Here is a 13,959-nt window from a genome sequence, read left to right as displayed (position 1 = left end):
AAGCCTTTTCAGACTAAGAAAAACCTCAAACAACAACAAAAGCCAGCATTTTTCAACATCTTGATCTTCTGAAACTATGGTGAAAATGTAACTCCCTCTTACCATGAAGTCTGGCTTCTAAGGGGACTGAAGAGAAACTGGCAAAAATAGTTAACAAATCATGCAATTATAAAAAATGCATTTTCACAGTCATTCGAAATTTTGTCAGTTGACATTGAAATTATCAGTTAGTATCGTCCCTTTTGACTTCATTTTTCAAAGTGAGGTAATTAGACTTTTTTGTTTGAGTTCTTACCTGAACATTATGTAAAGTAATGTAGGGATATGTTAAATAACCACAAAGCTAAATGAAATCATTTTGGGTTGAAAGATGTAATTTTTTTTTTTAAACTGTTATCTTTTTTGGTATAACAGTGAAGTTGATCGGCAGTCCTCACCTAAGACAGAAGACTCTTTGTGATAAGCCCATGTTTTCCCTAGTAGAAAAAGTCAGTGTGGAATAGTTAATAATGATAATCCAAAAAGCATTGGAAAAGGAGACTTGTACGTGCGAAGAGAAATTTAAGTTGACAGTAAAAATATTGACAGTTAACCCATTTCTATTCTATTCTCTAATACAAAAACCAGATTGAAATGTCTTGCATGAGTTGCAGTTCATTAAGCAAATGTGACATTTTATTTTCTAGCTATTTCAATACTGAAAGAGGTGAAGTGGTGAAATAGCAATATAAATGAACACGCCTCTCAGTGTGCTGATAACTCAAGTCAAAGTAAAAAAAAAAGAAAAAATTAAAAAGATGTTTCAAGACTTGGTTACTGTGTCCTTTCCATGCCCCCAAACAGAAAGCAGAATCCTTTTGCTGAATCTGAGTTTTGCGTATATAACTTTGTGGATAAAATATGTTGTTTCTGAAAATTAATTATAAAAAGAAATACCACTACTGCATTTAGAACTAATTATGAAATGGATCATAATGCTGCTTTGTTTATTATTTTAATTGAAAAAAATAATCTGTAGCTTTGTTACCATTTGCTGATAGCCAACATTTTCTTTTAGCTGATATTTTTAATTAGCACTTTACATATTTTAATTCAATTTATGGTTTAAGACTACAAAGCTGATTTGTCTGGATTTTTTTAGAGGAATTTTTTTCTCATCTGTAATTTCTATCTGCAAAATAAATATAAGAACCAATCATATTTTCTGGCAAGACATTCTCAGGAGATCTCTGGTTTTACTAAATGAGACGGTATATCAAGTATAGCTTTTAATTCAGGTCATTACTTTGAGTAACATTGCTGTTTTAAATTAAAATCAAAGTAAAAGACCATTATAATGAATATTTAGTCATCACTCAGAAACAGAGAATTAATGATACCATTTTAAATATATAACTTGATAACATGACTACTTTGAAAAAAAAAAACTGCGATCTGAACATTGTCAATTTAGATTTAGCAAATTAGCTAAGTAGCTTGCATTTGTAGTATTTCACACTTTAAAGTCTTAATATGCATTGCTAAGTATATTTCCTCACTGTTTGCTAATTAATGTTCTGTGGAAGTACAGCTGCTAATTTTTTGTGGTTGACATGGCTCATTTTAAAGTGGTAACAGTTGCATCTGTAGTAGTGTTACAATTCAGTTCATAAATTATGGTCATACATTTTTACACCTACTATTTTGTAGGAGTACAAGCATTTGAAAAATCTGTATTTGCTAATAAAATGCACCCAGTAATATTTCAACAAAACACAGAAACACCCCACACACGCCACCACTCTCTCAGTGATATTAGCGACTCAGTGAGTCTTTCATGTGTCAAGCTTTAAATATTGCAGGACAGGAACATCTTTTTCTGTAATATCACAAAGTCTCTTCAAGAGTAATTCTTGGTAATTAGTAAAGACTGATATATTTTGATGGTAAAACAATTGGACTGGAACAATATTGTGAGGCAGTGCAGCAAAAAATATTTCTCTGAGAAGAATAAATAAATATTATCAGGATATATCTTATGGAGATCAAGTGAAGAAAAAAGTATTCATAAATGCATGTGTTTAGTAAGATACATTTTTTTCTAATATTTTGAAAGAAACACAGCAGGATTTAAGCAATCCAGGAGATTCCTGGAGTGCATTGATGAGAACTTCCTCCTCCACGTGGTAGAGGAGCCAATGAGGAGAGGTGCTCTGCTGTACCTCATACTCACCAACAAAAAGGGGCTCATTGGGGATGTGAAGATCAAGGGCAGACTTGACTGCAGTGACCATGAGATAGTGGAATTCAGGATCCTGAGAGGAAGGAACAGGGCAAAAAGCAAGCTCACAACCCTGGACTTCAGGAGAGCAGACTTTGGCCTCTTCAGAGATCTGCCTGGAAGAGTCCCTGGAGGTAAGAGGGGCCCAAGAAAGCTGGTTAATATTCACCTCCAAGCTCAAGATCAGTCCATCCCAACGAATAGGAAGTCGGCCAAAAATGCCAGGAGGCCTGCATGGATGAACAAGTTGCTCCTGGCCAAACTCAAACAAAAAAGAAGCATACAGAGGGTGGAAGCAAAACCAGGTAACCTGGGAGGAATACAGAGACATTGCCTGAGCATCCAGGGATGAAGTTAGGAAAGTTAAAGTCCAAATAGAATTGAATCTGGTCAGGGATGTCAAAGATAACAAGATAGGCAACAAAAGGAAGATAAGGAAAATGTGGGCCCATTGCTGAATGAGACAGGGGACATGGTTACACAGGACATGGACAAGGCTGAGGTACTACTGAATGCCTTCTTTGCCTCAGTCTTTACTAGCAAGACCGGCCTTCAGAAATCCCAGGTCCCAGCGGCTGGGGGAAAGTCTGGAGCAAGTAAAGTGTACCCTTGGTGGAAGAGGATCAGGTCAGGAAATACTTAAGCAAACTGGGCATACATAGTCCATAGGACTCTGATGGGATGTATCGATGAGTGCTGAGGGAGCTGGCTGATGTCATTGTGATGTCACTCCTGATAATCTTTGATCGATCATGGTAACTGGGAGAAGTGACCAAAGACTGGAGGAAAGCAAATGTGACTCCTGTCTTCAACAAGGTCAAGTGTAGGACTGAGGAATGCCAACCCAGTCAGCCCACACCTGGGAAGGTAATGGAGCAGCTAATCCTGGAAATATTTTCCAGGCACATAAAAGACAAGAAAATCATATCATGAGTAGTCAGCTTGGCTTCACCAAGGGGAAGTCATGCTTGACCAGCCTGATAAATTTCAGTGATGAAATGACTGGCCAGGTAGATGAGGGAAGAGCAGTGGATATTGTCTGCCTAGACTTCAGTAAGGCCTTTGGCACTGTCTCCCATAAGATCCTCATAAAGAAGCTGTTGATGTATGGGCTGGCTGAGCAGACAGTGAGGTGGACTGAAAACTGGCTGAATGGCTGGGCCCAGAGGGTGGTGATCAGTGGCGCAAAGTCTAGTTGGGGGCCAGTAACTAGTGGTGTGCTCCAGGGGTTAATACTGGGTCCAGTCTTGTTCAACATCTTCATTAATGATCTGGATGATGGGGCAGAGTGTACCCTCAGCAAGTTTGCTGATGATTCCAAACTGGGAGGAGTGGCTGATACACCAGGGGATCGTGCTGCCATCCAGAGGGGCCTCAACAGTCTGGAGAAATGGGCTGACAGGAACCTCATAAAGTTCAACAAGGAGAAGTGCAGAGTCCTGATGCTGGGGAGGAATAACCCCATGCACCAATATATGCTGGGGTTGAGCAGCTGGAAAGCAGCTTGTCAGAAAAGTATCAGGGGGTCCTGGTGGACACCAGCCTGAACATGAGCCAGCAATGTGCCCTTGCTGCATTAGACAAAGTGTTGCCAGTAGGTCGAGGGAGGTGATCCTTCCTCTCTACTCAGCACTGCTGAGGCCATACCTGGAGTACTGTGTTCAGTTCTGGGCTCCCCAGGAGAAGAGAGACATGGACATACTGGAGAGAGCCCAATGAAGGGCCACGAAGATGGTGAAGGAACTGGAGCATCTTTCATATGGGGAAAGGCGGGGAGCTGGGACTGTTCAGCCCGGAGAAGAGAAGGCTCAGGGGGGATGTCATCAATGTATATAAATATCTGAAGGGAGGGTGCAAAGAGGGCAGAGCCAGGCTCTTTTCAACGGTGCCCAGTGACAGGACCAGAGGCAAATGAGCACAAACTGAAACACCGGAGGCCATGTCTGAACATCAGGAAATACTTTTTTACTGTGAGGGTCACCGAGCAGTGGCACAGGTTGCCCAGGGAGGTTGTGGAGTGTTCATCCTTGGAAATACTCAAAATCTGTCTCGACATGTTCCTGGGCAACTAGCTCTAGGTGACCTTGCTTGAATAGGGGAGTTGGGCAAGAAGACCTCCAGAGGTGCCTTCAACCTCAACCATTCTTTGATTCTGTAACTATGAAGTCTGTCAAGCTGGGTTTCAAAAATGTTGAGGCACCAAATAGATTGCTTTCTAAAAGCTGTTAACATTATGCTGATGGTACTTGTGGTAATTGAATGTTTGGATGGGGAGAAATGCTCTTGCTCAAATTTGGACTAGCAATTTTCATAAAGGTTTTATAAATATCTGCTAGCTCTCTGTGTCTGCTTTTCTTAGCCAGGGCCTTGAAGCATTATTCATCATTACCCAGTGTTTTTGCCGCTTCCATTGTATAATTCCTGTGATAAGAAACTGGTTTTAGTACTAACGTTAATGTGGACCATTTGTATACCTCACAGCACCACATTTGGAGGCCACCTAACTTGTCTTGATGTTTCCTTTTTTTGTCAGTCTGGGATCTAGTGCAGCAATCTTAATTTTTCTCATTTGTATGTTGTGTTCTCACAGATAGGATTTTGTTTGAGTCATATGTTCTGTTGGGTTTACATTATCTGGTCAAATTTGAGATCGGATACTGACAGTACCTGGTTAACTCTCTTCATTTATGGGTTTTTTAGTATTCTGCCATTGCTGCTGAGAATATAGCAAATGCTGACTAGATGAAAACAATCCGTGTTGTGTTTAAGCTTTTGTAGGGACTTACTAGTATTATATTTGCTGTAGAAGCATTATCATGTATGAGGTTGAACTCTGTCGTCTTAGTGTTTTATTTCTGAACATCTAAAGTTAAGAGAAAGCCCAATCGTAAAACATGTTTATTATGACAGAACTGATAGGGATCAGATGCATGTTTTCCTGTCTGATTGTAGACTCAATTCTTATCTGTGTTGTGAAGCATGGGTTCATCAAATACTAAATGTTAAAATTTATTTATTACTGTTTGTTCTTTTTTTCTTTAAGTAGAATTACAGAAAAATATTTATTGAGAGAGAAAATGTGAATGTAATATTGCTTTAAGAGTCAAAGGCCATGATACTAAAATTTCTATTAAAGTAGCCTTGGAATCAAAATCTGTCAGAAGAAACTACCCCACATGTTTGGGGGGAAAAAGTTGGCAATTTAGTTAGAAATACTTTGTCAAACAAAATTATACTGATAGAAGTAGGAAGTTCTTGCAATTTAGAATTCCTATTTTAAAAGTTCTATCATAAACCTAGTTTGCTCATCTATCTAACACTTGTTATATCTATCCTCTTATAGGATAAGGTAATTCGAGATTGTTGACTGGAATTTGGTCAGTGTCAGTAGAATTTTAGAAAACGAGTGTCCTGTTCTCTAGATCCTGTCACAAGTTGATAAGCTTATTTATAAACGTGAACCACTTACAGGTTCATGACCACTGGGCTGTGTTTTCTTTTAATATCATGCCTATTTATCAAAGCTACCTGAAAGGAGGTTGTAGCGAGGTGGGTGTTGGTCTCTTCTCCCAAGTAACTAGCGATAGGACAAGAGGAAATGGCCTCAAGTTGCGCCAAGGGAGGTTTAGATTGAACATTAGGAAAAATTTCTTTACTGAAAGAGTGGTCAGGCCTTGGAACAGGCTGCCCAGGGAAGTGGTGGAGTCACCATCCCTGGAGGTATTTAAAAGACGTGTAGATGAGGCCCTTAGGGACATGGTGTAGTGGGCATGGTGGTGTTGGGTTGACGGTTGGACACGATGATCTTAGAGGTCTTTTCCAACCTGTATGATTCTATGATTCTATGATTCTATGATTCTAAGCTGTTAGAATTTTCCCCATTTTGCCAATTCTTAATATCTTTCAATGTTTGGTAGTTGAATTTTTAAAACGTTTCATTTCAGTCAAGATAATCAAACAATCCCTGTCTTCTTTTACTCATTAAAGCATTCATTTTATTATAGATATCACCTGAACAAGATTTGCCCAATTTCTAAACTTTTATATTGAGGCCTATGAAATAACAGAATCTGAATTTTCCTTTTTATTTTCTGAGTGATTTTCAACTGCAAAGTTACAGTAACCTTTATTTTAATAGTTCTAAGTTGCTTTTTTTGTGAAATAAGTGAGACTGTAAGGTAAGTTTTGTGCCTGTCCCAGAAACTTCTTCTATGCTTTGATAGACAGTGATTCATTAGATTTGTTATGAAGAGGCAATAAATAATTGCCCTTAAATCATAGTCATAACTTACAGGCAAGTTACTACTGATTTCAGTGGATGAGATTCAGTTCTATGGGGGTTTTATACATAGCAGTTGGCACTTAAATAGGAAATTATTTTTGTTGAATAGTATATGAGAAATCTGCATTTCTATTTCTATTTGAAACAGCTGCTGAGAATTTTTTGGGGGGAGGAGTGAGATGCTTTCTTTAGAGTGACCACTTTATGTCTGATTTTAAATTTTAAAAAGCTACTCCCTTGAATTCTTGTGTTAAGGTCACATGAGGTGACTGCTGAGTATGTTGTCATTGTGGAGAATGGAGGGTACTAAAGTTGTTTGGCAATTGGGAGATTGAATGTACCTCACTTTTATCTGTTTGATAGGCTATTACTTAGGCATTTATGCAAAAAGAGAAGCCATTGCAAGTGCATACAAGAAATGGCACCATAATAGGGATTTACAACAGATGTATCTACAAGAAACGATAAAGTTTAGAAGTTAGCTTTTCCAGGACTGGTGGAAGTTGTTTTATCTGTTTAGCCAGTGCAAGGATCAAGATATCAAAATGTACAACCTGAAAGTATGCCTTAGGGAGAAAGCATTTCATAGGGAACTGGGAGCTATCAGCTCAAGCTTAGGTATAAGGGGGGATCTTAGGTGTTTACTGTGCTGTGGTGAAGGTTAGAAATATTTCATCACAGATAATTTTTAGTGGGACACATGCATTAAATGACTCACACGATTATATGAGGAGTTGATTCTGGATAGCTGCTTAATTGTTTTAGCGTGGAAAATGTATACAAATGATGCACAGTAGCTTGAAATTATTAGTTGGTATTTCCATATGGTTTTCCATACTGAGTCCTATGGCCATCCAACAAATGTAGATGCAGTAAACTGTGTCTGCCTCATATCTATATACAGTAGGTAAAACTTAAGATAGCTTTGTTAAGTTCTGCATTGCATTTACTGTGCTGTATATTAAAATAATGTTTTTTTATAAATTTGAATCTGGATTTTTCTTTGTAAATGCTGAATATTTCTTTTTTCTGCTCTACTAGATGCTTGTTACTACTCCAGAGAAATGGGATGTAGTGACAAGAAAAAGTGTTGGTGATGTAGCCCTCTCTCAGCTGGTAAAACTTTTGATTCTCGATGAAGTTCATCTGTTGCATGAAGACAGAGGACCAGTACTTGAAAGTATAGTGGCACGTACTTTACGTCAGGTAAGAGCGAAAAAATCTTCAAAAGAATTTTATTTTGATCAAGAATAGATAGATTTCAGTGTAAAAGGAAAAATGCTTAGACAAGGAAATCAAAATGCTTAGGCAGCTTACGATTTATTTTATAGCTATTCTGTATTAAGAATGAAGAAAAATTTTTCTCTTCTACCTTCTCTTCTGTATTATATCATCTATCAGATTCCTAGGAAGCATAATTTATTACAGAGCTATTTCTTTACTTATGATTTATTTACTTAATATTAATTTACTTACTGTACAAGTAACAGCAAAATTAAACATTTTTAAACAAATAATAATCAGGTTAATGTTTTAATATAACCAAAATTGAAAGTATTTTCTTACCAGGAATGCTAATTTTTAATTAGCAGTTTTCCTAGGAGAAATTTTTTTTTTAATGAAGAGTAGCGTCTTAAATCTAGGTAAAACTTTCAGCACTGCTAGAAAAATACTATCTAATTTTTACTTCAGCATAATTGGTCCTTTTTTTTTTCCCCATGCTTTAGTGGTACTTTATAAATACCAAGATTTGAAATGGCAAGAGGAGAAAAGGTTGAACGTGTAGGTTTTTTCCTTAAATTTTGTACAAAAGAAGCATTCAGAGTTAGGCAATAAATAAGATTGGTCTTAATGGTGAGATGTGCATTTAAAAGAAAAATAAAATGTGGAATTTAGGAATGAATAAAAAGGATAGAATCAGGATAAATAAATAATGGTAAGGAGAGGATAGAGTGCCATTCTTATTTTTTTGAGTCATGCAGCGCAAAAGTATGTCAATACAAATAATCTGTAACAAATTAAAAATAAATACAATTGGTATTGTTATGGCTCAGTTTGTAGAATGTTAAATGTTTAAAGCCTTTTAGCTTTCAAGATGCTTTTTTCTTGGTAAGGCTACACTAACCTTTTTAAGGCTCTCTGAATCATCTGATTCCAACTCCTCCAAGAACAGAATAAAATGGATGTCTGCTGTAATCCACTACAGAAAGTGTAAAGTTCCTGTATAAAGAAGAACATAAGTAATAATTCCTTAGAAGCAGCTAAACTTGGAAAGATTTTTTTCTTTCTGGAGAGTAGGGCTTTGTAAAGTTTAGACTATCTCAAGGGCACTAAAGCTTAACATGTTTGATATTGTATTTTCTTTCTTAAATGGATTTGATTACCTTCTTTTCCTTAGGTGTCTTTTAAATAAAGCATCTCAGCTTTTAGCAGTGACCATGATGGTCATTGTCTTCATGTCAGATTGCAAGACTCATTCATTTTTTAATGTGAAGTTTTGTGAGCCTTGTAAGGTAGGCTTCAGCTGTCCAAAATAGATGTCTAGAGCCATTTTATCTGCCCTACATAATTTAGCTTGGCATCCTGTTTCTGCTTCATTTGGACACAAATCTCCCATAGGTCCTTTCCTTTTGTGTCTGTCAAGCCTATGCAGGTAACTTAAGGAATATAAAATCTGAGGCAATTATGTCTTGGGTACTGAATCCTATCCTTAGTGCGTTTATTGTAATATAGCAGTATCTTGCTTCAACACTCATTTTAAAAAATAGCTCTCTAGGGTGCTTTAATCTTTAGCATTTTAAGGTTTGTTTTACCTACCAAGTGGAGTTTAATTCATCTGGAATTGAAGCTACTCATTTGTAACCCTTCCTTAAGTGAGACAGTTGGAAAGAAAAACAAAACACAAATCTTGAAATTAACTTTCACCACCTTTCTGAAGACGTTATTTATTCTAAGTTCATAAGAAAGGCAGTATTGGAGACCACTATGAATCTTTACAAGAAGGTTAGTTGAAGAGAGGGAAAATTTACAGTATAAAAATACACAAAAAAAACCCCACAGTTAATCAGAAGACAAAACTACGTGTAGAAATATTTAGAATTTTGCAATAGAAAACGATTCCAGACAAAAATATTTTGAATTGCAAGCCTCCCAGAGAGCTTGGGGACAAAGAAATAGGAGATATTTTGGGCAAGTCTTTTAGCTTTTTAATATGGAAACAAATAATAAGAGGGTTAGTTTTAAAAATTACACTGAAATGTTATACTGCAGCATCTGAGCCTGCAAGCATAGCTCTATGAAGTTTGCAGTATACATCCATAATTAATTATGAAATTACTGGAACTTCTATTTGGTGACTAAAAAAGATAACATAAATTTTCTGATTTCAGAAGTATTTCCCTGGAGTTTAGTGAAAATATTATTACAGATGTTTTAAGTGTAAAAAATATAACACCTAATAACGTTTTAATGATATTTTGCAAAGAAAAAATATTTGGTTACATTTCTTTGGTTCTGGTCCCTGCTCCCGGTTCTGTTTTCTGCATTTTGATACAAATTCATAAATGTCCCTGGAGTAGGAACTAAACCCGGGATATTCAGCCCATCCCTGAAGAGTGTCCTTCTGACTTCAATGATTCTGTATGAAACATTAAGCTCCTCTCCAGCCCTTCTGAAAGTAGTTCTAGCACATATTTTTCATTGATATCTGTAGAAACATCATACTCATTCAATATTCATGCACACAGGAGGTAAGAATAATTGTTCAGTTCTTAAAAAAAACAAACCCAAAACAAAATAAACCCATTGACAACCTCAATCTAAATATCCTTATTGTTAATTACACCACTGTTGTAATTGCTGAAATCAATTATCTGATTTGTATACTGGTTTAAGACATCAGAAATATTGACTAGTTTTTCCTAATTTGTAGTGGAGGGATTCAGAAAGTGATTAGACAAGTAATAGAAAATCCTGTACAGATTAATAGTCACTAGATCAGACTGGACGCTGTAGTAACTGGGGGCTATGCTGGCAAATATCATTGACGCTTTCCCAGTTTCTGTACTGTCCCTTTTGGCCACTGTGAGAGACAGTGTATTGAACTAGTTAGATTTTTGGTCTGACCTGGAACAGTCATTTCTTGAATCACTTCTAGGACAGAACGGTGATAAATTCCTTTGAATACTACTTCAGCCTTTTCAATAAATCACTAATAGCTGCTCTAATAATGGTGTGTACCTATAGTTTCATCTGGATCATACTTCCCTAGCTTGCATATGAGACTGTCTTATGACACAATGTCATGATTCCTGTGCAGGTCAGCACGTATAATCTAGGGCCTTTTGCATTTTGCAGGGCTTGTTATCCTGTCTTATAGAAAGAGTGTCTCTCTTGTTTTGTTGGAGTGTGTGAGGGTTGTTTTGCTTAGATGGTGGATAATAGAAGAACAGACAATGGTTTGAGGGGGGGAGGGGGAGCGGGTGGCAGTCTGTTTAAGAATTAGTGTTCAACTAGCTACTTGGGCCTACAACTGTGCCAGAAAAGAATATTTTGAGATCCGTATTCATATGCTGTACAAATACAGCTATACAAATACATTCTCAAAACAGGAATATCCTGATGCATTAGCAAGTCTGTCCTAATTTGTACCTCAAAATAATTGAATTATGGTTGTACTTTCCCCCAGATGAACACTGAGTCACACCACTTACTGTAAGACTTTAACATGTTCATTTTAACTTATGGCATTTTTTAGAATCAGGTTTTTTTAAAACCTGGAAGGAGCATATATATTGGAATTGCTGACAGTTTTACTCATAACAGAATGAACAGCATATTCGTGCATGTTTGCACTTTTCAAATTTTAGAGAATGCTTTGTGATTTAAATTGACTTTGCTAAACATTTTGGTGGGAAAATTGCCTTGAGCTCTGTTATATACTGTAGGTATAACATCAAATAACTTCTTTGAATCCAATTTATAGCTTTGATGTTTAAAGTTTTAGTCTAGAGCATAATGCAGATGTAAAGCTGAAATGCTTAAACTTTTTAATCAAGCTTTCCACACTTCTGTAATATCTACTAAGCTTATTAGCTTGAAAGAAAAAAATTGACCACTTTTAAAGGACACTGAATTATTTTGTCGTAATTATTCAGAGATTTTGATTACTTCTTTGCTGCTTATGGGTATTTTTTCACAAAAAGCATACTGAATATTGTACTTGAGTGATATGTGAGTCAGAGTGATACGTGAGTCAGAAGCAAACAAGTTCAGAGGTTTCTTACCCAAAGCCAAATGCCTAATTGTTGTCAAATTAGGAATTTTTGTGTGCTTGGAATCCCACTCTTGATTAAGAAAATTAGAGCAGTTTAAAAAAAAAAAAAAAAAAAAAAAAGCAAGGCTGATAGCTAATGACCTAAGAACAGCTGATTAGATCTATATATCTTGTCTCTAATGATAGCCCACTGTAGTTCCTATATGTGTCTTTTGGGACTAGAATGCATCAGTAAATAACGGCATTGGCATTTCATTTGGTTCTTCTTTTCTCGAGTGACTGCTGTTAGTCTTTTGTCCCTTTGATGTTCCTTATATAGACTGATCAAGTTTCTCAGCATCTTCTGTTACAGGATAAACCAAACAAGCTTACTGAAATTACTGCTACAATAATTTTTTGGTTTCCAACTATAAGTATTGCGGGGCATCTTTCGCTGAACTTTCTTATATTTGCGATTTGTATTTTTAGAACATTTTCCTCCTATTGCTCAGTTCTATCCTTTTTATACCTCTAAGAATTGCGTATACTTAATTCGCTAACGCTTCATCTTTGGAGCTTGCAGATGCTTCTTCATTAAGTCCTCAGAAAAACTTCTTTATAGTTGCTGCAGGATTCACTTGTTGCTATAAGAATGCTTCCTGAGAATAGTGTCTCGTTTTGCAGCTGTGGCCTGTTTTAGAATGAGCTAAACTAAAAGAAATTTAGTTTGAATGGGACCATCAGCCTAGATTTATCTGTATGGCTGATGCATACATCAGTTATATTAATTCTGCCAATCACCTGCTCTTCTTGTCACCAGTTATTTTTTATTTACTGCACATCATAGATAAAATTATTGAATAGAGTTGGGCTTAGAAAGCAATTAGAGGCATCCCTTTTTAATTGCTGTTTTTCAATTATACATTGTCTTTAAAATCTGTCAGTTCATCAGCTTGTGATAAATTTAATACATGTTTTCTTGCTGTTCTGTGATGTTATTTTTAAACAGTATGTTGTGCAGCCGTATGTCTAATGCCTTACATGAGTCTACATCTATCTTGTTATCTTTTCTGGCAACCTTGTAGTTGTGTAAAATTAAGACTTTCTTAAAACAACATACTTTTTTAAAACAAAACCTAATCTCCATTTATTTGGAAAATGTTATGTATCAGATATTTGAATTAATCTTCAGAAGCTTTTCTGTTGCTTTGCATGGAAGTGTGTCAGGAAGTCATTCTGCATGTCATTTTTTATTATTGATATGTGAACATTTTTCCATTTTCATGATATAGCCATGGAGTTTAAAAGGTAATAGTGATTGTCATATGTTTTATGTTCTTTCATAATATGGCAAAGCAGTTAAACTGATTTGTAGAAGGGTTCATATTTCTTTTTGTTTCTTAGTTTGGGAACAAAACAGTAAGCATAGTATGAAAAGGCATTCTGTCATTCAAGAAAAACTGGCATGGCACTGTGCAGGGCATAGAAGTCTCGTAATAGGTATATTCAAAAAGTCATTTCTTAAGGCAAAGTATTGCATACTTAATGTTTAGCTGAGGGAAAACAATATGGCTTCTAATAGTGCTTTCTGCATGGTTACATTTTTTCAGCACCTCTAGATTTTTAAATATGTTCTAGATGGAGGACCAAGATCACAGTATTTTCAGGGTTCATTGGAAGCAGAGTAAAACTCGTTTATAAAATTACTTAACTAGATGGTTGCCTAGTAACAAATGCATTCTGTGCAGAGTGTTTGAGTTGTAGATAATGTCCTATGTAGAATCTTCAAAACAGTATTAGTAATTGCATTTTTACTATGTACTTTTGATTTTGCAATTTTATTCGTTTTTCCATTTTTGTTCTTAAAACTAGGAAATTACCACCTATGTGGACTGATTGACAACTTCTTAATTCTTTCATTAGACAGTAAACAAGATATCAATAAACAAGTAAACACTGGTGAAACATTTTAACAAACTTCCTTCTTAGTCATTTTGAAACACCTTTTAATTTTTTTTTTTTAGATGTTCTAAGAATTCCTCCTTTTTTTCCTTTCTTTTTCTCCTTTTTTTTGGATAATGTGAAAAATAGATCTTGTGAGAGGCTGAGACTTGGAGGCATTCTTGGGGTAGGTTGGTATCTAACTAATAACTAATGTGAATC

At 36.0% G+C, this 13,959-nt stretch overlaps 1 protein-coding gene across 11 annotated transcripts in view; it reads left to right on the top strand.

Moving 5' to 3' along the window:
- ASCC3 (activating signal cointegrator 1 complex subunit 3) overlaps positions 1 to 13,959 on the top strand; it is a 285,630-nt gene that overhangs the window by 104,256 nt on the left and 167,415 nt on the right. For 10 of the 11 annotated variants that reach the window (XM_075145559.1, XM_075145561.1, XM_075145560.1 and 7 more), the window contains exon 11: positions 7,584 to 7,748. The exons of the other annotated variant lie outside the window; for it this stretch is intronic. In XM_075145559.1, coding sequence (XP_075001660.1) covers positions 7,584 to 7,748 — 165 coding nt within the window. The remainder of the gene's footprint in view (positions 1 to 7,583; positions 7,749 to 13,959) is intronic. 11 annotated transcript variants of the gene reach the window in all.

This window comes from Calonectris borealis, chromosome 3, assembly GCF_964195595.1.
Source record: "Calonectris borealis chromosome 3, bCalBor7.hap1.2, whole genome shotgun sequence".
Classification (NCBI taxonomy): Eukaryota; Metazoa; Chordata; class Aves; order Procellariiformes; family Procellariidae; genus Calonectris; species Calonectris borealis.
The sequence above is the reverse complement of the archived record's forward strand: the minus strand, read 5'-3'. Positions and strand labels throughout refer to the sequence as shown.